This window comes from Balaenoptera borealis (genome assembly GCF_965194805.1).
Source record: "Balaenoptera borealis genome assembly, chromosome: 13".
Classification (NCBI taxonomy): Eukaryota; Metazoa; Chordata; class Mammalia; order Artiodactyla; family Balaenopteridae; genus Balaenoptera; species Balaenoptera borealis.
This window is the reverse complement of record NC_138870.1, coordinates 58,388,964-58,414,207: the sequence shown is the minus strand read 5'-3', so window position 1 is coordinate 58,414,207 and position 25,244 is coordinate 58,388,964. Positions and strand designations below refer to the sequence as shown.

At 36.2% G+C, this 25,244-nt stretch overlaps 1 protein-coding gene and 1 pseudogene across 3 annotated transcripts in view; one reads left to right on the top strand and one right to left on the bottom strand.

The window, feature by feature from the left end:
* CPSF6 (cleavage and polyadenylation specific factor 6) overlaps positions 1–25,244 on the bottom strand; it is an 85,797-nt gene that overhangs the window by 11,042 nt on the left and 49,511 nt on the right. Inside the window, exon 2 of one of the 2 annotated variants that reach the window (XM_082351645.1) lies at positions 53–182. The exons of the other annotated variant lie outside the window; for it this stretch is intronic. Coding sequence (XP_082207771.1) covers positions 53–182 — 130 coding nt within the window. The remainder of the gene's footprint in view (positions 1–52; positions 183–25,244) is intronic. 2 annotated transcript variants of the gene reach the window in all.
* Positions 168–12,638, top strand: LOC309609779 (cytochrome b-c1 complex subunit Rieske, mitochondrial pseudogene; annotated as a pseudogene). Its single transcript has one exon. The product of its transcript is annotated as a cytochrome b-c1 complex subunit Rieske, mitochondrial pseudogene (transcript).

Below are 25,244 nucleotides of genomic sequence, written 5' to 3'. Positions count from 1 at the left end.
GAGAACAAACATCAAGAAGTGCAGATGGCACTCAAGCAGGTGTACAACTTACGTAAATATTGATAGCCAGGAAACAGCTTTGATAAAGGTTCAGAAAATGCACTGGAAGAGTTGATTTATTGTCCCTTACTCTGTAAGCAGACCCCGCCAGGTCCAGACCTTCCCCGTATTTTGGGCTGGCCCTACAAAAAAAAAAAAAAAAAATCACTGAACTATCCTATCTTACCGTTAAAGAAAAGAGAAACATTACAGTAATTATCCTAGATTTCTGATAATAGGCAAATATGCCCGAGTTCCTTCTTAGATAAAACCTATAATCCTTTCTCAGTCCCTTGGAAATATTGATCTTACCATATCTTTGAAATGTAAGCATCCAAAGAGACAATTGTGGGGACTTCCCTGGTGGCACAATGGTTAAGAATCCGCCTGCCAATGCAGGGGACAAAGGTTCAAGCCCTGGTCCGGGAAGATCCCACATGCCACGGAGCAACTAAGCCTGTGCACCACAACTACTGAGCCTGCGGTCTAGAGCCCGCGAGCCACAACTACTGAGTCCACGTGCCACAACTACGAAAGCCTGCGTGCCTAGAGTCCGTGCTCCGCAACAAGAGAAGCCACCACAATGAGAAGCCCGTGCACCTCAACGAAGAGTAGCCCCCGCTAGCTGCAACTAGAGAAAGCCCGCGCGCAACAAAGACCCAATGCAGCCAAAAATAAATAAATAAATGAATTTATTAAAAATAAAAAATAAAAAAATAACAAAGATAATTGTTGGCTAAAGCAACCATGGGACTGGAAAAAAAAGAGAGAGAGAGAGAGTTTTAAAAACAAACTGCTATTTGATATTTCCATAAGCTCCCTTGCCCCAAATTTTGTCCACAGCCTCCATAAGATCACGTATTAAAGACAAGTAAAAATCTTAAAAGTCTTTTCCACAAATATTGGTAAAAGCTTCAGCCATCTGAGCAGGTAAACTTAACTTGTTCAATCTACCAGAAACACCATTTAGATCCAACTATTCTTTTATAAGCTAGTGAGATTTGTACTACTGTACCTGATATGTGGCTAACATTTTTAAATGAAATCTGTAAGATCTCTGTTTGCATCTGTCTATGTGTCTATGTATATCTATACATGTATGTTACGTATATGTTATATTTTTCTCCCTCTGGATAGTATTCCTAAAAACTTGTGAAAGAGCTCTATTTAATTGGCTTAAAGAAAATACAAGCACTTATATAAATTAAGACTAGTCAAATAAGTTTATGTTATCTCTACTAGATGCTTGAGATTATAAAATTATAAATGTAACCTAAGGAAATAAAGTTACAATAAAAACGATTTTCTTAATGTATGTCAACATGGTAGGGGGAAAAAAAATCCATGTTTAAATGTTTAGGTTCTTTGCTTCTGTGATTTTTGCTACTTGCCTAGTTTGTCAACAACAAAAATAACTTAAAATGATGGTTAACTTTTCATATCTCATGAAATTTTCATGGCAACTCAAGAATAATTGTTAAGAACACATGAATTAAATGGATGTAAGTGGGAGAAAAGTTTGTAAATGAATTTTGCAACAATCATTATGTTCTATAAAATATGTCTGCTTAAAAATGGTTTCCAAAATCTTTTCGTAACCTTAACTGTAAATGATGGATATTCATTGAATATCTAGATAATTTCCAAATAAGAGAAAATACTGAAACATTAATTGCCAAACATAGGTTAAGGTTATCTGCTTTTGACTTCTTATTACAGAGAAACTAAAGATATTTGGGTCTGTTAATAACATGTTCTTTTTGCCACTTAAAAAAATTGTACTATAAAAAGGCATATGTCTCTAGAAATTACAAAATGATGTATTCTTGGGAGTTCCCTGGCAATCCAGTGCTTAGGACTTGGTGCATTCATTGCCGAGGCCCAGGTTCAATCCCTGGTTGGGGAACTAAGATCCCACAAGTTGTGCAGTGCTGCCAAAAAATAAATAAACAAATAAAAAGTAAAAGGAGCAAATAAGATAGAAGATGTGGGTTCTAGGAAACAGGGTTCTAATACAGGAAAGAGGAGAAGGGAAATTATAGAGATGAAGGGAGAAATGTCCCTGCGGACTCCCTGGGGAAAACCAGAAGAGATGGCCTGGAATGTCTGAACCTATTGAAGGGAGTTTGACAACTCTGGCTGAGACTTTGGGTAATGAATTAATACATGAATAAGTACATGGAAAACTAAGCAAACAGAAAAGTAAGGCAATTATTAACTCCAAGGAAACCAAAAAACTTAAGAAGAGAAATACAACCAAATTATACCATCAAATTATACTCATCTGTGAGTGTTTGTGCATGCTTATAAAGGGGAACAACAAGGCAAGGGGAGCTGAGAGAGAGCTAAATCTTCATCCTCCTTGGTGGAAATAAACAGAAAATGTCTATGACTGAAAATCAAAACTGAGAAGAATAATCATGCTCTTGAGATATATGGCTGTAATACTAGAATATAGCTAAGGAAGCTAAAAATAGCTAAATAAGTTGAAAGGGATTATTACCTCTAGTGTTGGGAACTGGATGAGAAAGATTAGGGCTATTTTTCATCATTAAACTTATAACACTTTATTTGACTTTAAAAATATATACATGTATTTTATGATTAAAAAATGTTTAAAAATGTATTATGTAAGAAAAAGAACTAAAAGACATACACCAGAATGTATACAGTGGTTATTTATGAATACTCTTCAGAATTTTTACTCAATTTGTATATTTTGGCATTTTTCAAGTTTTCTTCTTTCTGCATATATTACTTTTGCAATTAGCAAAATAATAAATAATTACACACACAGAGAGGAATGTGCAGAATCACTAAAAAAAAGGATGATTATTTTGAAGTCCTCGACATCCCTCTGTGTATATGAACTCAGCCATATTTGTAGAAATATTCTGCCATTTAACTTTAAAATTATCTTTCTCCTATACAGCTCTTCTGTACACAGATCAGTGGTCTCTTAAGCTTCAATGGAAAGGAGTTAAATATTAATTTTCACTGAGCTTCATGAGCCGCATTAAAATGGCATATAAGCTATATAAAAAGAAATGTGAGAGAGTATCTTGGAACAATGCTGTTTTGGTAGGATCATTTTTATTGTATAGTTAATTTTTTTAAAAGGCTAAAAAATACTCTTACAAGAATAGAATTTATATTCCTTGGAATAACGCACAAGTTGCCAAGCTCCTGGAACACTATGTCCCATCCAGGTTTTTTCTTTGGGAGACTATATCATTGAAGGAGGATAAACTGGGGAGGAGACTCCCTGAGGCCAGGGGTATTGAGGAGGCAAATTTGGCCAGATCTAAGATGATAGTGGTAGCAGGCTTAAAAAGTGGCAGGGCTCTGCATCCCACTCCCATGGGGGGCCCAGAGCAATGGCAAGAGGTCTCTTGGATGGCATGTAGTTGCTGGGGAAATTGAACACAAATTGCCCTGACTTGGGAACTGATGAAGCTTTGAAAAGGAGCTTCTGCCTGCAAATGAACCACGTCAGCTTGGGTAATAACCACCGTATGAACATCTCAGTGATGGACCGAAACTCTAAGGTCTTCCTCAAGTTTTCTGGATTTTGTAGTTTCTTGAGATGCTTGGAAGCTCCTGGGCAGGGGATTAGCTAAAGAAGTTTAAAAAGACTACCACTGACTCACCATTTGGGGAAGTGGGGCTTAGAGACAAATTTTGTTTGATCTAGAAAAATAGAGCAAAGTGGTGTTTCTCACACCCATTTATGGTATAGCAAGTTTATACCCACTGCACTATTTGATCTACACTTACCTGCTCTGAATGGAATTGGAGAGTGGGAAGTGAGATGGTTCTTGGGAGCCCTAGAGATGAAACTATTTTCCTGAAAATGGCTCTTTGGTTCCATGATTCAGGTCACCATTAACTCTGGAGGTAAGCCTAGGTGTTTCAGTTTTCAGTGACTCAGACCATACGGACAGACCACTCTGTCTTGATAATCTTGTTTTGCTATCATCTATCCCATCATTTTTTTTTTGTTGTCGTTCCTACAATCCTGTTTTTCTCTATTAGCACAAAATTAAAATCTATTTGTGTCAGTATATGAGGGACATGAAAAACTGTATGAAAATAGGATAACCTCAGAAAGTAACTGACAGTGGTAAATCAAAATTGTCTGTATTAATGAAAAGAGGCATTGGCATGAGTTTTGTCAAAAGGTATAAATAATCACTTGTTAGTGAAGCAGTGCCATTTTCTTGAAGCCATTATGGACCTTGGGAGACCACGGTCAGGGCAGCTGCACTCACTGCATTCTCCAGCTGATGCCGTCCTTGTGTAGTTTGGCTCAGGGGTGCAGAGGACCTAGTCTCATCTCTGCTGTGGCAGCATGGCTGCTAGGAGAATTTGGAGGGGTGGGGCAGTTGGGAGGGCTGTGGCGGGGAACACCGCTGGGCTCTCTGGGGGAGCCCACATGTTGAAAGGTTAAGGTGGAGTAAATTCTTCCTCAACTAATGTAGCGTGTAACAGCCTTGTGAAACAGGACCAGCACACAGCTGCTCCCAGCAAGTCCAGCAGCCTGGCCACAGGTCAGAGTGGCTCCCTGTGGGGACATTCCCTGACTTAGGAGCAGTGCTTGACCCCAATCCAAAGGTGGCATTTCGTTGGCCCCTCAGGTATATGGGTCATTGAAAAATGGTAAATGGTTTGGGTTTGCCTAATCCAGACCACTGTATTTTTTTCCTCAAGGATTAGTGACCACTTTCTCTTCTTTTAGCTCTCGATATCCCTGTAATTTAAGTTCCCACTCTTTGCAAAATTGATCAAACAAGATAATTTCCTGTGTTCCCTGACACCATCCAAACTCCAGAAATCATCTAACTTTTGTACTTAATTTTCTCTATGGTCTTGCTGTTTTTGTGTTTTGAGTCAGGTAATTGGTTCATACCGAGAAAAAATAATACTATTTAACATACACAAGAGAAATTATTTCTACTATGGTAGCAATACTGTGCTGTAAGAGTCTCTAGTTACTGTGCTCTAGCACAGAGCCACAAGTTACTGACCCATCAATTGATCATTAAGCCTAAAAAACAGTACTAGCCTAGTAAACTGCCATGTACTTTACTGCTAGTCATAGAGGAGATTTTACCATTCCTGACACTTGCCACGTACTCACTCTCTTCTCTGTCTTCATTCCTGCTGTTTCCTCAGTGTACTATGTAGACAATGAAAGAAATGTTAGGATATCTGGTGGCAAAGAGAAAGTTGGAGGGGTGAGCAGGACCAGACCTGGAAGCTTAATCCCCAAAACTGTGAGATTTAGCCCTTAATCCCAAAGACAATGGGAAACTATTCATGAGTATTAAACTGGAGAGTAACTGGATCAAAATCTTAACAAAACAAAACAAAACAAAACAAAACACTCTAGATTGGATTCAGGGACCGCTGCTAGAAAACTGGCAAGTAATCCAGATGGCAGACGAAGGTGGGGGTGGGTAACAGAGAGAACTGGGAGGGTTTCAGAGATATTTAGGAGGTTTGAATAATCAGGATTAGAGATTATCCAGACCAGTTCGAGATACAGGGGAAAAGGAAACGTAAATAATACTAGCTTTTGTTTATCAAATGCTTATGAAGTGTTAACCACTTAATAAACATTACTTATAGTTCTTACAGGGGTCTTAAAGGTAGGTATTATATCTATTTTACAGATGAAAAAATATGTGTCCCAGAGAAGAAAAGCCTCTTGCCCAAAGACATATAGCTAGTGAGTGGAAGAGCTTGGATTTGGATTCAGGTCAGTTCCATGGTCTTTTCAGTCTACCACATTACCTTGTAAAAGTTGAAGTGAATGGGAAGAAATACTACCGCGACCCAATTCTCACCCTTTGACACACTATAACTCCTTTGTCTACCTCCTGTCTGATTTTAGTTCCCAATACAGTTGTGCAAGCCCATTTTATGTATTTATTTTAAAAGTGTGATTTTTCTCTAAGAGGTTGATCTAACACCAGGCAATGCCATGGAACAGTTAAGAGACTGTTTAAAAATCAATATTCTTGATATGTGAACAACTGATAATTGTGGCAAGCTTTTGATTTCTTTGTGAATACTTTCTTTGTACTATTACTTCTGTTATCATTATGCAATCAGAACTTAGGCTGGATCTCATTTCACTTCCCCTTTTCACATTATGAACAAATATTTCCCTTCCCACAATCGGTTGGGTTACAAAATCCTTTACCAGTTTACACAACAATTGGGCATTCATCATTGAGAAATTATAATGAAATAGGTAATTGACTTTTCAAACATGTGATAAAACAGTCTTGTTTACAAAGAGATGGAAATGCTCCCACTTTAGTTTCCTCTTTCCAGAAGAGTATTCTGATTTCATTTCTCTATTAAGTATGACTTTTGGGTTTCAGGTTTGTTTGATCTTTTTATTTGTGCCAGTGCAACTGCATAATCATTAAACTTCTTTCATTGAACTAGAAAACAATGATCTCAATCTGTACATTAGCTCTGGTAACATCACAAAATGTTGGAGGAGGAGAGAAGAAATTGTTGCAAATTGGGGAATAAGGTCATGTATTTGGGTTGTATTTTCCCCCCTCTCGACAAACAAACATTTTATTGCTACCCTTAACAAGCAAATAAGATAATATGCTTAACTTCTTATTAACAACAATTTATATGTACACATTTAATTGGAGATGGTGTTGTTCTCCCTTTGACATCACTAAGTTGTTTAAGATGCAGCCACACATTTTCTCCCCCAATCCCCCATCTCAGGTCAATAACATACCTCTGTGAGGTGGCTGGTTTGCTGGCATGGGAGTGGTTTATTTCCAACTCAGTCAGAAAGGAACTGAACTCACAAACATAGCACCATTTACACACAGGTCTCACAATGAACTGACCCAAAGATGATGAGGGCTAGTGTCAGTGCCTTACACATTTATTTTGGAAAATAGTTTCTTTGACTGCCGATTCAAAATGATTTTCAATTAAAGAGTAACCTAGTAAATTAGAAATACTATACAAATATAGAATGGTAAACTCTAACCTGCTAAAAAAAAAATGAATGGATGTTTTAACATCTAGGAAGTTAAGATAATTTTCAGTTTCCTCATAAGAATACTATCTTCTAAAATGGAAAAGTTTACATACACACATATCTACTAATTTTTGTGAAAAATAATAGGAATAAAATAAACCTAAATACAGAAAAACTACACTTAAAATATCTTCCTCATGTAAGAAATTCAATTCACTGCAAGTCAAATATCCTCAATGTACTCTGGCATGTGAAATCTAGTTTAGATCTGAATTTTGTGACAGGACTACTGACATGTCTTTCTAAGTAGTCTCCTTATGTCCAATTTCTCTCCCCTCCAACCTACTTTGCATCCAGAGCATGCCAACCCTGAACTCAGAGGACTCAGAGTTTATAACACACATATGTCAATCACATGTCATCTATGACTTTATTGTCTATTTTGTGGTTTGCTGTCATATTGTCCTCATATTCATCATGATGAGCTCTTTGAGGACTTATGCTCCTTTAAGGTTTCTCCTTTGCCGTCTCAGAAAGAAGCACACTCGTGTGTACAGTGTAGACATTCAACAAAATTGGTAAATTCCCTGTATAAAAAATGCATTCCACCTACAATTAAGGTGTTATTCTTCTCTCTTGACTACCTGTGTTAAAACAGTGTTTTGATATTACAAATGATGCAAGGAAATAATACAAACTTACAAATAAAAACCAACCACAAACTACATAAGGATGTGCTTCTCCAACAGGAGAAAACAATTACAAAAAGGTAACCTAGAATTTTAAAGAAAGAATCATTTTTTTATAAAGAGTTAACTCAGGCCTCTGGAATAAATTAGAAATAAGACAATAAGTTTGAGACACAGGATTCCTCATGCCAATATATGTAAAAATTTTTGAAGGTATTATTCAACGCTTCACTAAAGTTAGTAAGGGAAAAAAATTTCTACTTCAATTGTCAAGAAATTATACATGAATAATTGTATTATGGAAGAAGGTTCTGTGTACATTTGGTTGTAAGTTTAGGAATTTGTCCATTAATTAATTCAATAAATAATGAAAGTTGATTGATTGGATACTTTCTATTTTAGAGGCACCATGTTAATGCTGAGGATACCAAGGTGAAAAGGCATGACTGTTTTCCTCTATAGGACATGCAAACCAATGGTTACAACCCAATATATACTTGCTTTATTGTTGGTCTGCACAGAGGGCTGATGGAGCACAGAGGGGACCTGAAGTCAGTGGGGAAGAGACAGTGAAGGCTTCACAGCATTTCAGCTGGATGAGAACTGGAGGGAGAATAGGATTTTGTATGGTGGGCAACTGGGGTAGGAGACTTGTGATAGGAACTTCCCATGTCTGGTTCTCTTCCTTCCAGGCACAGGGGAGGATTATACTTCCCTACACCCTTGAATTTAGGGAGAGCTATGTAACTAATTCTGGGCAATGAGCTATGGGTAGAAATGATGTGAGTCACTTCTAAACTGAAACATTTAAGTGCTAGTGCAAAACACTCCAGTACTTTTCTATCTGCCTTGGCAGCTGGTGAAGTTGTATGTGTCAGAAGGTGTAGCTACCTGTTGGTAAAACCTTTGTCAGCCCGGGTGCCTGAGTGACTGTGTGGAACAGAACCACTTGCTGAACTATGATAGACATTGTGGCATGAACAAGAAATAAACTGTGTGTTTAGCCATGGAAATTCTGGGAGTGTTTTCATCATTTCAGATGGAGGTAAAACAATTTTAAAAACAAAGGAAAGGGAGGGACCTGCTGTCACCATGTTGTTGGTCGCCGCCCGCTCGGGCCCTTTCGCGCCCGTCCTGTCGGCCACTAGTGCAGGCCGCGGTGCCCGCCACCTCGGAGTCGCCAGTGCTGGATGTGAAGCAGTCCTTCTTGTGCTGGGAGTCGCCGAGTGGCCAGGCTGCGCAGGCAGGCCTTTGGTCGCCTCCGTGGGCCTCAATGTCCCTGCTTCTGTTCGTTATTCCCATATGAACATCAAAGTGCCTGACTTCTCTATCATTGCGCTCAAGTGTTAGATAGTACAAAGTCTTCAGAAGAGAGCAGTGAGGCTAGAAAAGGTTTCTCCTATTTGTTAACTGCAACAACTACTGTGGGTGTCGCGTATGCTGCCAAGAATGTCGTTTCTCAGTTCGTTTCCAGCATGAGTGCTTCTGCTGATGTGTTGGCCATGTCCAAAACCGGAATCAAGTTATCCGATCTTCCAGAGGGCAAGAACATGGCTTTCAAATGGAGAGGCCAACCCCTGTTTGTGCACCATAGAACCAAGAAGGAAATTGACCAGAAAGCTGCAGTTGAAGTACTCCAGTTGAGGGACTCACAGCATGATTTAGAATGAGTAAAGAAACCTGAACGGTTTGTCTTGATAGGTGTGTGCACTCATCTTGGTTGTGTACCCATTGCAAATGCAGGAGATTTTGGTGGTTATTATTGCCCTTGCCGTGGGTCACACTATGATGCATCTGGCAGGATCAGGAAGAGGTCTGCACCTCTCAACCTTGAAGTTCCCTCATATGAGTTCACCAGTGATGATATAGTGATTGTTGGTTAGAGACCTGGACTCAAGTCATAGGCTTCTTTCAGTCTTCATGTCACCTCAGAAGAGTTATTGAGAACAAGCCTTCTGTACTTCGAATTAGTTGATTTGAAATATTTAAGAATTGCTAATAATGTGTTTGCAAACATGTGAAGTAAATTGAATTTCATGTTGAATACTTTCAAGCATTCACCTAATAAAGCCACTGTTAAATACTGTTATGCTCAAAGACTTCAAAGGTGCAGTGTCTTTGAGAGTTAATTCTAATTAAAAATTACAGACTGGTGTACAGAGAGAAAAAAAAGAAAAAAACAAAGGAAAGGGAGAATAGACAAATCTCCCATGCCAAAGTATTCCAAAAAATTTACGTAGATACTCTGCCCTCAAGGAAGTGGTGTGTAACTAACCACTCCTTAAGTGTGGGCTGTGCATAGTGACTTTCTTCCCAAGAATATAGCATGGAAAGGAGCAAAAAGAGTAATTTTACTGCAGAGAAACCTGACAAATGCTACTTCAGCCAGTGGATCAAGGTTAATATCAACAGTAATAAGTTATGTTGATAGTATGTATCCTAGATACCATGTGATGAAAATGGTATCTGTGGTCTCCCTCCCCAAGACACATAATCCTTACCTAGCCATGAGAAAAACATCAAGACAAATCCCAGTTAAGCACTGTTCTACAAAATACCCCATCAGTGCCCCTCAAAACTGTCAAGGTCATCAAAAACAAGCAAAGTCTGAGAAACTATTAGAGCTAAGAGGAGCCAAAAGAACCTAGCAACTAAATGTAACGTGGTACTCTAGATAGGATCCTAGAACAGAAAAAGGACATTTGGTAAAAACTAAGGAAATCTGAATAAAGTATGAACTTTATTTACTAATAACTTTTCGATATTGGTTCATTAATTGTAACAAATGTACTACGCTGAGGTAAGATGTTAAAAATAGGGGAAAGTGGGTTTGGGGAATACAGAAACTATATGTACTATCTTAGCAATTTTTATGTAAATCTCAAACTATTCTAAAATTAAAAGTTTATTAAAAAAAAAAGAGGTATAAGAGAGAACATAGTATGTTCTGGAAATTCCTTTTGAAGTGGGGAGTGGAAGTAAAGAGCTTGGCTAGGTAGGCAAAAGATCTTTTATGCTATTCAAAGGAGATTCAATTTGTAAATTGTATAGGCTGGGTGAGGAATTCCTAGAAGATCTGTGGATGGGCTTCAGGGGTGTTGCAAAACCTCTGAAGTTGTATAAGATTTTATTGTGTGTATGTGTATATGTACATTTTTCTCAGAAGAATGTCAAAAGCTTTAACTATTATTTACTTATTCTTAAAGGGAAAAACACCTAAATGTGTTAATAATCATTGCTGAAGGTAATGTTGAAACTGAAATATTCTGAGCAAGAGATATGAAACAATTATATTTTGGTTTTTTGTTTGCTTGTTTGTTTGTTTTGGCAGTGCCATGTGGCATGCGGGATCTTAGTTCCCTAACCAGGATTCGAACCCATGGCCCCTGCATTGGGAACATGGAGTCTTAACCACTGGACCACCAGGGAAGTCCAAAACAACTATACTTTGTGTGCAAAAGAGATCCCTTCTTGGTAGTACAGACTAAAGTGATAATGTGTGTGTGTTTGGAGGAGGAAGGCAGGAGTTAAAAGCCAAGATAGTAATAAAGACCATGATCTTCAAACTCTTTTGATTGTGGTCTACTTTGCAGGGGGAAGAAATGATCCCATAAGATACCTTACCCTACTGTTGCCGCTTTCCTGAGAAACAAGTACTGAGTCTTTAGGATGAAGTATCATTTTTTTTAAACCAAAATTTGATGGGATTATATATACATCTACTTTATCATTAGGGTTGTGAATGATTAATATTTGAATCAAAATGAATATATGTCTTTAAGGGTAGCTATAAACCTAAAGCACTATGATATGAATCTACATTTATGGGAAATTATAGTTAAAAAGCCAAAAAGCAGGAACTGAAAACCATGACACTGGTAACAAGGCATCCTTTCTGAAAATTAGGGTAATTCCAACTATTGATGTACAATAACATTGCATTCAGCCAGACTTCTTTATAGGGTATAGTTTAATCGGTAAATCCTATTCGTGTGCTAATTTTAGCTTATTAATACAAAATTTCAGTAATCCTTAGTAACTCATGTAGGTGGTTATTAATAATTAATCCTTTGTTGTATATATAAATGAAAATATATGGAGTTATGCATCATTAGCCCATAAAAATGGGGGAAAAATTTTTAATGTGTTTTTTTTTTTCAATTCATGGTCTCTTAGGAGGACCGTGGACTGCAAATAATTCTTTGAGAAATTGCTGTTACAATCTACAAGAGAAATAATGAAAGACCAAGACAGAAGCAGTCAGGAGGTACAGAGAACAGGAGACAGATAAGACAGATATCAAAGGATCAGAACCAGGGGAATTTTTGGATTGCTTGGATGGGGAGATACAAGGTAGAGGGGGAAAGCTAGCTTGATTTTTTGGTTTCTGGCAGGCCAATTAAGGGGAATACAGGACAGTGAATAAACTTAGAGGAGGACAGGGTGGGTAGGAGATAAGTCCAATTGTTAGTATGTTGTGTTTGAAATCCCAAGTCGATGTGTCTGGTAGGCAGCTGGGTCCTGTGATCTTTCAGCTTTAGAAAAAAGGGTCTGGGCTGGAGCTGTAAATTCTTAACTTAGAAAAGTGAAGCATTCATATCATAGTGTGACTTCTCTAACATTTACAACAATAAATAGGAGTTCCAATTTTTAAAAAGAATTCCATTATATATCTAGAAATAAATATAGGGAGGGGGGAAGTCAGCAATTAAGAATTCCTGAGATACAGCAAGAGTAACTACTTTTTATGATTAGAAATTCTTGGTGGGGGAATTCCCTGGAGGACCAGTGGTTAGGACTCTGCACTTCCACTGCTGGGGGGCCGGGTTTGATCCCTGGTCGGGGAACTATGATCCTGCAAGACGCATGGTGCAGCCAAAAAGAAATTCTTGGTGAATGAAGTTTCCATTGCCTCATTTCTTGAAATTATTTTCCATTTATCTTTGTTTCTCCTTACCAATTTCTCTTCTCTTTAAATCATGGAATTCAGGTGTCCATTTATTTGTTGCTGTTGTTGTTGCTGCTGTTTTTCCTTCTTTTTAAAAAAAATTTTATTATTTTAAATTTTATATTGGAGTATGGTTGATTTATAATGTGTTAGTTTCAGGTGTCCAGCAAATTGATTCAGTTATACATATATCTATTTTTTTCCCATTTAGGTATGACAGAATATTGAGTTTCCTGTGCTATATAGTAGGTCCTTGTTATCTATTTTATATATAGTAGTGTGTACATGTTAATCCCAACCTCCTAATATATTCCTCTCCCCCGCCTTTTCCCTTTGGTAACCATAAGTTTGTTTCCTGTGTCTGTGAGTCCGTTTCTGTTTCCTAGATAAGTTCATTTGTATCATTTTTTAGATTCCACATATAAATGAATCATATATTTGTGTTTTGCTGACTTACTTGGCTTAGTATGATAATCTCTAGGTCCATCCATGTTGCTGCAAATGGCATTATTTCATTCTTTTTAATGGCTAATATTCCATTGTGTGTGTGTGTGATATATATATATATATCACATGTTCTTTATCTATTCATCTGTCAATGGACATTTAGGTTCTCTCCATGTCTTGGCTATTTTAAATAGTGCTATTTACATAGAGGTGCATGTATCTTTTTGAATTATAGTTTTGTCTTGGTATATCCCCAGGAGTAGGATTGCTGGATCATATGGCAACTCTATTTTTAGTTTTTTGAGGAACCTCCATACTGTTTTCCATAGTGGCTGCACCAATTTACATTCCCACCAAGAGTGCAAGAGGGTTCCCTTTTCTCCACGCCCTCTCCAGCATTTATTATTTGTAGACTTTTTAATTATGGCCATTCTGACTGGCGTGAGGTGGTATTTCACTGTAGTTTTGATTTGCATTTCTCTCATAGTTAGTGATGATGAGCATCTTTCCATGTGCCCATCGGCCATCTGTATGTTTTCTTCGGAGAAGTGTCTGTTTAGGTCTTCTGTCCATTTTTCGACTGGGTTGTTTGTTTTTTTGTTACTGAATTGTAACTGAGCTGTTTGTATATTTTGGAAATTAAGCCCTTGTTGGTTCCATCATTTGCAAATATTTTCTCCCAGTCCGTAGGTTGTCATTTCGTTTTGTTTATGGTTTCCTTTGCTGTGCTAAAGCTTATTAAGTTTGATTAGGTCCCATTTGTTTATTTTTGCTTTTATTTCTATTGCCTTGGGAGACTGACCTAAGAAAACATTGGTATGATTTATGTCTGAGAATGTTTTGCCTATGTTAGTTTGAATAATTTCAGTGGGCTCTGGGCTATAGGAGTGGTCTCTATTGTTTGGTCCCTGGACCTGGGGTGATTTAGGGCTGGAGAAATATTGGCTCAATGTGTGAGAGTTAGATAAAAGAGGTAGTCAGAAGTATGGGCTCTCAACTGGTCGGTTTGCATATGAAAGGTATGTTCAGGCAAATTATTTACTATCTCTAGGAATTAGCTAGTCCTGGGAGGGGCAGTCTCTCCCCAGCCAACAAGGTCCCCAAGATGCTAACTGTCATAAAATACAAAGAATAAAAACATGATTAATATGATAAAACAGAATAATACATATTATTTTTGGCATATTAATACAGGCTTTATGAGTGTTTGTTTCTTTCGTAGTCCCTCTTGTCTTTGTCAACCCCATTCTCACCTCAGCAGCTTCTGAAAGATGATTCAGTTTTTTTCCCTCTCTGGGTGATCCAGGCCTTGCCTTCTCTCTATCATAGCCACATTTTAATGCAGCCTGCCTGGATAAGGCTGAGAGCTCCACTAAGAGGAGCTCTCTAAGAGGAAGGCCTTCTAGACTGTTGGAGGTCAGGGGTGGGCAAGACTAGGGAATAAGAGTACTTTGGAAGGAGCTTTCTTCGTTGGAAGACCGACATCCAAGTTCTGGGGCTGGAAGAGAGGGAGTCCCAGTATAAAACCCAATGAGAGGTCAATCATGGGTCACCAAGCAATCAGTATCCTGCAACAGAGAATAAAATCTATTCTCCCTGACAGGGCTTCCCACATGCTTCAGCAACAACTGTCTCCAGGCTGGTGAAAGGTATAGTATATTGGCCTCTCCCTGAGAAGGGCTGAGGCTTAGCAATAGTGGTAACAGCTATGATGAACAGGTCATTTTCTTGAGTAGTCTGGGCTGTCCAGTTTCAGGATGAAGTGAGAGTAAATAGGATAGATACTCTGGACTGAGTAAGTATCCTTGGATTCTTTGAACTTCAAAGGAAGAGGTGTTTAAAGAAGATAGAACACACTTTTCTGTTAATGTGGCCAAGTGGGATCTTAATTGGGAAAACACCTCTGAATGGTGAAGTAGGACACTAAGGCAGGGCACCTTGCAGGATATAGAATTATGCAACTCAGGTACTAGATAAATATCCTTTCTTTCCAACCATCCTACCATGAAGAGGTTATCCATGGCTGAATTAGCACCATCAGAATCTACATTTCCTATAAGTGATATAAACTTGGCTCCAGGTGCCTCATACATATTTGCCCAAGTAACTGCTCTCTCTTCAAAAAAAAAAAAAAAAAAAGATTAAAAAGCTGCACTAATCTCTATGATCCTAACCAGGATCATCCTCATGAAGTCATACTCTATGAAGTATATGCTCATACTCATTATTCATACTCTATGAAGCTCAAGTTCTTCCTCTATAAAATGAGAGTACTAATGTTTACTCTGTAGCTTAGTTGAAATCATACCATGAAGATTATGGCAAATTTTAAACAATCAAGAAGTGACAGCTCCTCTTCTTCCCCTCTCAGTTCTTTCTCTCTAAACAATAAAAACAACTTATTATTTTAATACATCACATGCCATAGCATTTACATATAATACTCTTCTGACTGTCTGAATAAACCACAAATCCAGAGAGACAAGAATAAAATGAGAAGATTTCATCATAGCTGATACAATATAAGAGTATAGTTGATACTAGAATAAGAATGAGAGAAAACAGAGAAAGTATATTACCTTCATGGCATCTATTTATTAGTTAATTTTAGAAATTTTTGAGGAAAAATAAACAATAAAAAGATACCATCTGGAAAGACAGCTATTAAAAATCGATCATAGTAATCAAGAAAGTATGATGTGGAAGGAAAGATAGACACATAGGTCAATGGAACAGAATAGAAAGCCCAGAAATAGACTTATACAAATATGCCCAGTTAATTTTTGACAAAAGAGCAAAAGCAACTTAATGGAGAAGGGATAGTCTTTTCAATAAATGGTGCTGGAATAATTGAATATCCATTGGCAAAAAGAAAAAAAAAGAACCTTGACCTAAACCTCACACTTTATGCAAAATTATGCTCAAGACAAAATTTGAACTTAAATGTAAAACTATAAAACTTAAAACTATAAAACTATAAAACTACAAAACTATAAAACTTAAATGTAAAATTATAAAACTTAAAACTATAAAACTATAAAACTACAAAAGAACACAGGAGAAAATCTTGAGACCTAGAACAAGGTAAAGAATTCTTAGACTTGACACCAAAAGCATAATTCATAAGAGGAAAAATAGATAAATTGGACCTCATCAAAATAAACTTTTGCTCTGCAAAAGACCCTATTCAAAGGATGAAAAGACAAATTAGAGACCAGGGGAAAAATTTGCAAATCACTTATCAGACAAAATCCCTTTATCTAGAATACATAAAGGACCTCCAAATTTCAACATTAAAAAAATAATAATCTAATTAGAAAACTGGGCATTGACACGGAAAAGACATTCACAGACATTTCTCCAAAAAGGATAGATACACAGGTGGCAAATAAACAAATGAAAATATTTTTAACATTATTATCCATTAGAGAAATGCAAATTAAAACTACAATAAGATATCATTATACACATGAGAATGAAAAAATTAAAAATAGCAAGAGCACCAAAAGCTGGCAAGGATGCAGAGAAACTGGATCACTCATACATTGCTCGTGGTAATGTAAAATATTACAGCCCTTCTAGAAAATATCTTGGCAATCCCTGTCAAAATTAAAAATGGACTTATTATACAACCCAGCAATCCACTCTTGGGTATTTATTCCAGAGAAATGTCTTCTTTCCACATAAGAACTTGTATATGAATGTTCAAAGCAACTTTATTCTTAATAGCCAAAAACTGTAAACTATCCAAATTCCCTTGAATGGGTGAATGGTTAAACAATCTGTTGTGTCCACACCATGGAATACTACTCAGTGATAAAAAAAAAAAAAGGAACAAACTGTTGATACACACAACATCTTGGAGGAACCTCAAGGAAATTATACTAAATGAAAAAAAGCTAATCTCGAAAGGATACATACTGGAAGATTCCACTTATTTAACATTCATGAAATAACGTAATAAAAGAGATGGAGAATAGAATAGCAGTTACCAAGGGTTAGGGATGCGAGGAAGGAGATGGGTATGGCTATAAAGTTGTGAAAGAAAGGAGTCTTGTGGTAATGGGTACAGTTGAATATCTTGATTGTGGCAGTAATTATCTAAGGCTCCACATGTGATAAAACAGCATAAGGCCACACATAACATACTCACAAATACGTACATGTATAACTGGTGAAATTTAAATAAGCTCTCTAGATTGTATCAATGTCAGTTTTCTGACTTTGATGCTGTTCTATAGTTGTGCAAAATGTTAACATTGGAGGAGGCTGGAGGGAGAGTGCACAGGATTCTTCTGTACATTTCTTTGCAAACTTCTATGAATTTATAATTATTTCAAAATAAAGAAGTTTTTAAAGCTGCTATGAACATTTGAAAAATATAATTTATGATAAATAATTTTGTCAGATACACTGAAAAGACTTTCATATTTGTTCAACTTTACTGAATCTAAAACCTACTTTCTTCTCTTACCTTTTATTGAAAACCTTTCAACAGAATTATTTTGACACTTAGAAGCTGGTATGGACAAAACAGGCCAGTGAGAAATGTGTAACTGCCAGGTGTCCATAAATGATCTGGGCATTATGTCATTTTAGGAAAGAGAAAATAAGCTGGGCATGAAAGTGTACCCTTTATCTTTAAATTTTTTCCTGTATCTGTTGCAGGTTGCTTGAACCTCAACATTGTTTTTATTTTTGTTTTATTTTATTTTTATTTTGTTTTATGACTGTAAAAAGAACATAGATGTTGCAAAATTATATACAATATAGAATTGTTTTTAAAAAGAAAGTGAATTCCCCTGCCTACAAATCAAAATAGATCCTAATAAAGAGACTAAGAGGAATAGTTTTATTTTTTGGTGGTATAAATCTGAAGCTTATTTTGATAACTTAAGATAAAGATGGTAAAAACTAGAGCAACTACTAAACAAAACCCCTAAAAATAGTGAAAAATCATTAAACACATTAAAATGCTATATTAGAAAAATTCGTTTAATGCAAAAAAATGCAGTAAAGGACAAATAGTGGGACAAAAAAGACATGAGACATAAAAAACAAAAAGTAAAATGGCAGATGTAAATCCGGCTATATCAATAATAACATTAAATGTGAATGGATAAGAGAATTAATACCAATTCTTCACAAACTCTACCAAAAAATAGAAGAGGAAGAAACAGTACCTGAACCCTTTTATGAGGCGAATATTACCCTGATACCAAAACTAGAGAAAGACATCACAAGAACAGAAAACTACAGACCAATATTTCTTATGAATATCGATGTAAAAATCCTCGACAAAATACTAGCAAATTGAATGCAGCAACACATAAAAAGAATTATACACCATGACCTAATGGATTTTATCCCAGGAATACTAGTTGGTTTAAGATCTGAAAATCAGTGTAACACATCACATCAACAGGATAAAAAATAAAAATCACACGATCATCTCAGTAGACAGAAAAAAAGCACTGAAAAAATCCCACACCCTTTCATGATGAAACTACTCAACAAACTAGGAATAGAAGGGAACATATTCAATCTGATAAAGGACATCTATAAAAAACCCACAGATAACATTATACTTAATGATGAAAGACTGGATACATTCCCCCTAAGATCAGGAACAAAACAAAGAAGACCACTCTCACCACTTCTATTCAACACTATACTGAAGGCCCTAGCCAGGCCAATTAGTTATGAGAAAGAAATAAAAGGCATCCAGATTAGAAAGGAAGAAGTAAAACTACCTCTATTCACAGATGACATGATCTTGTATATATTAGGTTGGCCAAAAAGTTTGTTTGGGTTTTTCTGTTATAGCTTACTGAAAAACGTGAACAAACTTTTTGGACAGCCCAATAGAATATCCTAAGGAATCCATTTTTTAAAAAAAACCTATTAGAACTAATAAACAAATTCAACAAGGTTGCAGGATACAAGATCAATATACAAAATCAACTTCATTTCTATACACTTTCAATGAACAATCCAAAGATGAAATTAAGAAAAGAATTCCTTTTACAAAAGCATAAAAAAGAATAAGATACTTAGGAATAACTTTAGCAAAAAAAAAGTGCAAAACGTATACACTGAAAACAACAAACCATTGTTGAAAGAAGTTAAAGATCTAAATAACTGGTAAAATACCACATGTTCGTGGACCAGAAGACTTACCATTGTTAGGACAGCAATATTCTCCAAACTGTACAGTAGTCAGGACATGGAAGCAACCTAAGTGTCCATCGACAGATGAATGGATAAAGATGTGGCACATACATACAATGGAATATTACTCAGCCATAAAAACAGATGAAATTGAGTGGTTTGTAGTGAGGTGGATGGACCTAGAGTCTGTCATACAGAGTGAAGTTAGTCGGAAAGAGAAAAACAAATACCATATGCTAACACATATATATGGAATCTAAAAAAAAAAAAAAAAAGTTCTGAAGAGCCTAGGGGCAGGACAGGAATAAAGACCCAGACGTAGAGAATGGACTTGAGGACACGGGGAGGGGGAAGGGTAAACTGGGACGAAGTGAGAGAGTGGCATGGGCTTATATATACTACCAAATGTAAAACAGATAGCTAGTGGGAAGCAGCCGCATAGCACAGGGAGATCAGCTCGGTGCTTTGTGACCACCTAGAGGGGTGGGACAGGGAGGGTGGGAGGGAGATGCAAGAGGGAGGAGATATGGGGATATATGATATATGTATAGCTGATTCACTTTGTTATAAAGCAGAAACTAACACACCATTGTAAAGCAATTATACTCCAATAAATATGTTAAAAAAAACAAAAAAAACAGTGGTACATCCCCCCTGCAAAAATCTCCAAACTGATCCACCTATCAGAATTCCAGGAACTTCTTTGTAGAAACTGACAAGCTGATTCTAAAATTCGTATGGAATTCAAGGAACCCAGAATAGACAAAACAATCTTGAAAAAGAAGAACAAAGTAGGAGGACTCACTCTCCCCAATTTCAAAACTTACTACAAAACAATAGTAATCAAGACAGTGTGGTACTGGTTAGGAGGGCTAGATTCAAAAAGACAGATAATAACCAGCATTGGTTAGGATGTGAAGAAACTGGAACCGTCATACACTCCTGGCAGGAATGTAAAATGGGGCAATCATTTTGGAAAATAGTCTAGCAGTTTCTTAAAAGGTTAAACACAGAGTTACCTTATGACCCAGAAATTCAACTTCTAGGTTTCATTTCAAAAGAAGTGAAAACACACGTTCATGTAAAACTTGCAAACAAATGTTCATAGCAGCATTATTCATAACAGCCAAAAAATGGAAACAATTCAAATGCCCATCAACTGATAAACAGATAAATAAAATGTGGTACGTATATTTAACAGAATGCATATAATGGAATATTATTTGGCCATAAAAAGAAATGAAGTACTGATATAAGCTACAACGTGATGAATTTTGATAACATTATGCTAAGTGAAAAATGACAATCATAGAAGACCACACATTATATGCTTCTATTTGTATGTTGTATAGAGTTGTCCAGACAGGCAATCTTATAGAGACAGAAAGTAGATTAGTGACTGCCTAGTGCTAGGAGCATTGGGAAGAAATGAGAAGTGACTATTAATGGGTGATGAAAATAATTTTATCTCAATAAAGCTGTTATTTTTTTTTAAGGAGCCAAAGAACAAAGACTTGTTACATATGGAGAAACAAAGGGTGACATCAGAATTCTTGTCAGAAATAATACAATGAAGTCATTGGAGTAACATCTTTAAAGTACTGAAAGGCAAAAACTGTCAACCTAGTATTCTATACACAGAAAAATATCTTTCAAAAATAAAGTTGAAGCATCACACTTCTAAATAATACTTGGGTCAAAGAAGAAGTCTCAAGAGAAATGAAAAAATTGTTTAAACTAAATGAAAATAAAAATACAGCTTATCAAAGTGTATGGGATGCGGTGAAAACAGTGCTTACAGAGGAATTTATAGCATTAAATACATATATTGGTAGAGAAGAAGATGTAAAATAAAAAACCCTAAGCTTCTACCTTAGGAAACTAGAAAAAGAAGAACAATTCAAACCTAAAGCAGAGGAAAATAATACAAATTAGAGCAGAAATCAATGAAATTGAAAACAGGAAAATAGAGAATATTAACAAAGCCAAAATCTAGTCTTTGAAAAAATGATTAAATTGATAAACCTCTACTAGGCTAACCAAATAAAAGAGAAAGAAGACACAAATTACTAAATTCTGATACATGTGCTGATTAGTACAAGTACTGATACAGGACGAACTTTGAAAAATTATGCTAAGTGAAAGAAGCCAGCCACAAAGGACCACATATTATGTGATTCCATTCATATAAAATGCCCAGACCAGGAAAATAGAGACAGAAGGTAGATTAGTGGTTGCCTTATGCTGGGGTTAAGGGCCAGGTGGGTGATAGCTGAAGGGTACCTGGTTTCTTTTTGAGGTGATGAAAATGTTCTGAAATAAACATTGGTGATGATATACATTTCCGTGAATATATTAAAAACCATTGAATTGTACACTTTAAATGGGTGAGTTGTATGGTATGTGAACTATATCTCAATAAAGGTGTCTAAGAGAAAAAGCAGGGTACAGAACATTGTATATAACAGGCTAATTGTGTCAGAAAAGAGGGAGGGAGGTTACCAAATATTTCAGCACAAAATGCTTATCTATGCTTAATATTTCAGGCAGGATATAGAAGACAGAATATATTTATTGTCTCCAAGGACGAGAACTGGTGGCTGAAGGACATGTTTGGAGGAAACTTCACCTTACATTATCTTCTTGTACTTTTTGAATTTATACCTTGTGCTACATTATTAGGCAGATTTACCCTGAAGCTAATGAAGCTTAAGTTTTGGGGCCCCTCACTTGCATGGGCTCTTCATAAGGCCCCAAGAGGGGCCCTAATAACATATTTACGTGGTCATATGTGTTTGTAAAAATTCCAAAAATGAGATGTGTTAACTTCAACAACTAACCTTGCTGTTTCTTTCCACTCCAAATTCCCCTCCTTTACTTCTCCTTTTGTGTGATGTGTGGGGAAGGGAAAAGAGGGAATCTGGCTGTAAACATTTTGGGGAAATGGTTAAGGGAAAGTAGACTAAAGAGACACTTTTAGTTTCGGTTATGTGGATGGCAGTCACTTTCACATACAGCAAAATTATTGCTAGTTGACCTGGTGTAAAAATGACTTCCAGAAATATTATCTTATTATCCACTATGCCAACTCATCTGGCATTGCAGTAAGAAGGTGCAGGGATGGACCTTGAATTTAGACATAGGTAGGCAGAATGATGGGTCCCCAAAGATGTCCCGTGTCTTAATTCCCAGAACATGTAAATATGTTATGATTCATGGTGAGGGAGAATTAAGGTTGCACAGGGAATTAAAGTTGCTAATAAGATGATCTTAAAATAAGGAGATTATTGTGGATAATCTGGATGGGCCTAATGTAAGTTAAAGGGTCCTTAAATATGGAAGAGGGAGGCAAAAGAGTCAGTGTCAGAGTGATGCAACGTCAGAAAGACTCAACTGGCCATTACTGCCTTTGAAGATAAAAAGGGACCATGAGCCAAGGAATAAGGTGGAGCCTGTGGAAGCTGGAAAAGGAAAAACAACAACAACAATAAATCAAAAGCAAACTCTCCCCTGGAACTTCCAGAAGAGATGCAGCCCTACTGACACCTTGATTTTAGCTAAGTGAGACCCATCTTGGACTTCTGACCTCTAGAACTGGAGATAATAAAAGTGTGTTGTTCTAGGCCGGGGTGGGTAAATTTGTGGTGACTTGTTACAGCAGCAATAGGAAACTAATATACCATGTAACTTACTTTAATGAAACATGAGAGTGACATTTAATTGCCAGTGTGAGACACCACCACACTCCCTTTGACTTGCCACCATTGTAAATTTTTGTAGATGATAGAGATTGAGTGTTCATTCAACTTGAGTTCCTGAATGAGGATGAGTGATCAAGCATGGACACGTAATATGAATAAGGAAAAAAATCTTTGTTTTTAAGCCACTGAGATTTCAGGACTTTGTTGTTGTTGTTGTTACTGTAGCATAACCTAACCTATCCTAACTGACTGGCCCTCGAAGGAAGGAATCATACGACCAAGTGGTTATTTTCACTATATAAGGGTGGTTGTTTCAGCTTCTGGTAAATACTGCATCCTCATTAAAAGGAAGTTATATAATAAATGAGGCAATGAAAAATGTTGTCCTAGTGAATTATTTCACAATTAAAGTGGGAGAGAAGGCCCCTCAAAATCCTTAAGGCTTATGCAAACATGCTTGATGCATTTCACTTTATTTTTGAATAGGTAATACTTGGGGATAGGTACATGTTGGCTGAAAATTTTCATAATACTTCCTTCCTTAGAATTTCATAGTGTATATTATGTGACTACCTCTTTATATGACAGCGATTTTGTAATATATCCTATGGGAAATGGAAAGAGAATTCAGTCTTTGTTCTAGAGTGGTTGGTCAAAATTTACTTTTTGCTATTGAAGATATTTTAAAAAGTTCCAGCATCACAAAGTAAAGGTATTTTCAAGTAAATGTTTAGGGTGGCGATCAAATTTGACACAACTTCTATGAAGTTTTTATTCATAAATGAGCTGTTAGATTTCAGGGCATTTCAAAATTTTCTTGTGCAATGACTAATTTTAAATACTCAACAACCAGTTTTTCACCAATATCCTTGTCATAGTGACATGAATTTTGTGTTATCTTTGTAGATGTCACTATTTTGTGTCAAATCAGCGAGAAATTTTAAAATTTCCTATTGTGTTCTTATAATTCACTCCTCTTCTTTAATTGTATTATCAGACAGTCCATAAGTCTATTACTTTTATTAAAATTTTCTCTTATGAATTACTGCTTTTGTATGATCTGAAAATATTTGTTACAATTTGCTACTCAATGTCTCAAAAAGGAGACATTGCTACTCAAAAAGGATAACTTTTATTCATTTATATGCTCATTTAAAAAATAATTTTTGTTTCATATTCTATTAGTTTTTATCTGAATTTCCCCTTGGTTCCTTTTCTTTAAGAAAAAACCCAACTTTATTGAGGTATAAGTAACATATAATAAACTGCACATTTTAAAAGAATACAATTTGATAAGTTTTTATATATGCATATACCTGTGAGGCCATCACCACAGTCAAGAGAATGATCATATTCTTCACCTCCAAAAGATTCCTCTTGTTCCTTCATCAAATATGTGCTTTGCAAAGATTTTCTCCCAGTCTTTTCATTATCTTAGCAGTGTCTTTTTAAAAGCACAAGTTTTATAAATTATGTTGAAGTTCAATTTATTTATTTGTTCTTTTCTTGATTGTGCTTTTGGTGTTGTATCTAAGAAATCTTTGCCTAACGTACAGGTCACAAGATTTTCTCTTATTTTTCTTCTAGAAGTTCTATAGGTTTTTCATTTAGGTCTACAATCCACCTTGAGTTATTTTCCATATGTAGTGTAAGGTATGGGTTCAAGTTCATTTTTTTGCATATGGATGTCTAATTGTCCCAGCACCACTTGTTAAAAGGCTATCCTTTCTCCACTACATTGCCTTTGTGCCTTTAAAACATTTTTTATATTTACAGAAAAGTTGCAAAGGTAGTACAGACAATTCCGTCACTGAGTTACCCCAATGTTAATTTCTTAGATTTGACAAATGAACTAGAGTTACGTTAAGATGTTGACACTAGTAGATTACTATTAACTAAATTCTAGGCTTTATTTAGATCCCTCTAGTTTTTCCACTAATGCCCTTTTTCTGTGCCAGGACCCAACATAGGATACCACATTACATTTGTTTTCATGTCTTATGTTTTCTTGGTTTACACATAAATCAAATAAAAATGCACTAGACCAAAGTCTTAAACACAGACAAGAAAGAACGTTAAGTGTTATTCTGAAGTGCTAATAGTTGTGGATCTTAAGATTTTAAAGCAAAAGAGAGAATTTCTTTTCAGAGGTCAGAATGAACAGTGGCATTCTTAAATAACAAATATTTCATAGGAATCATCAAAATAATTGCTGCTTTTAATTC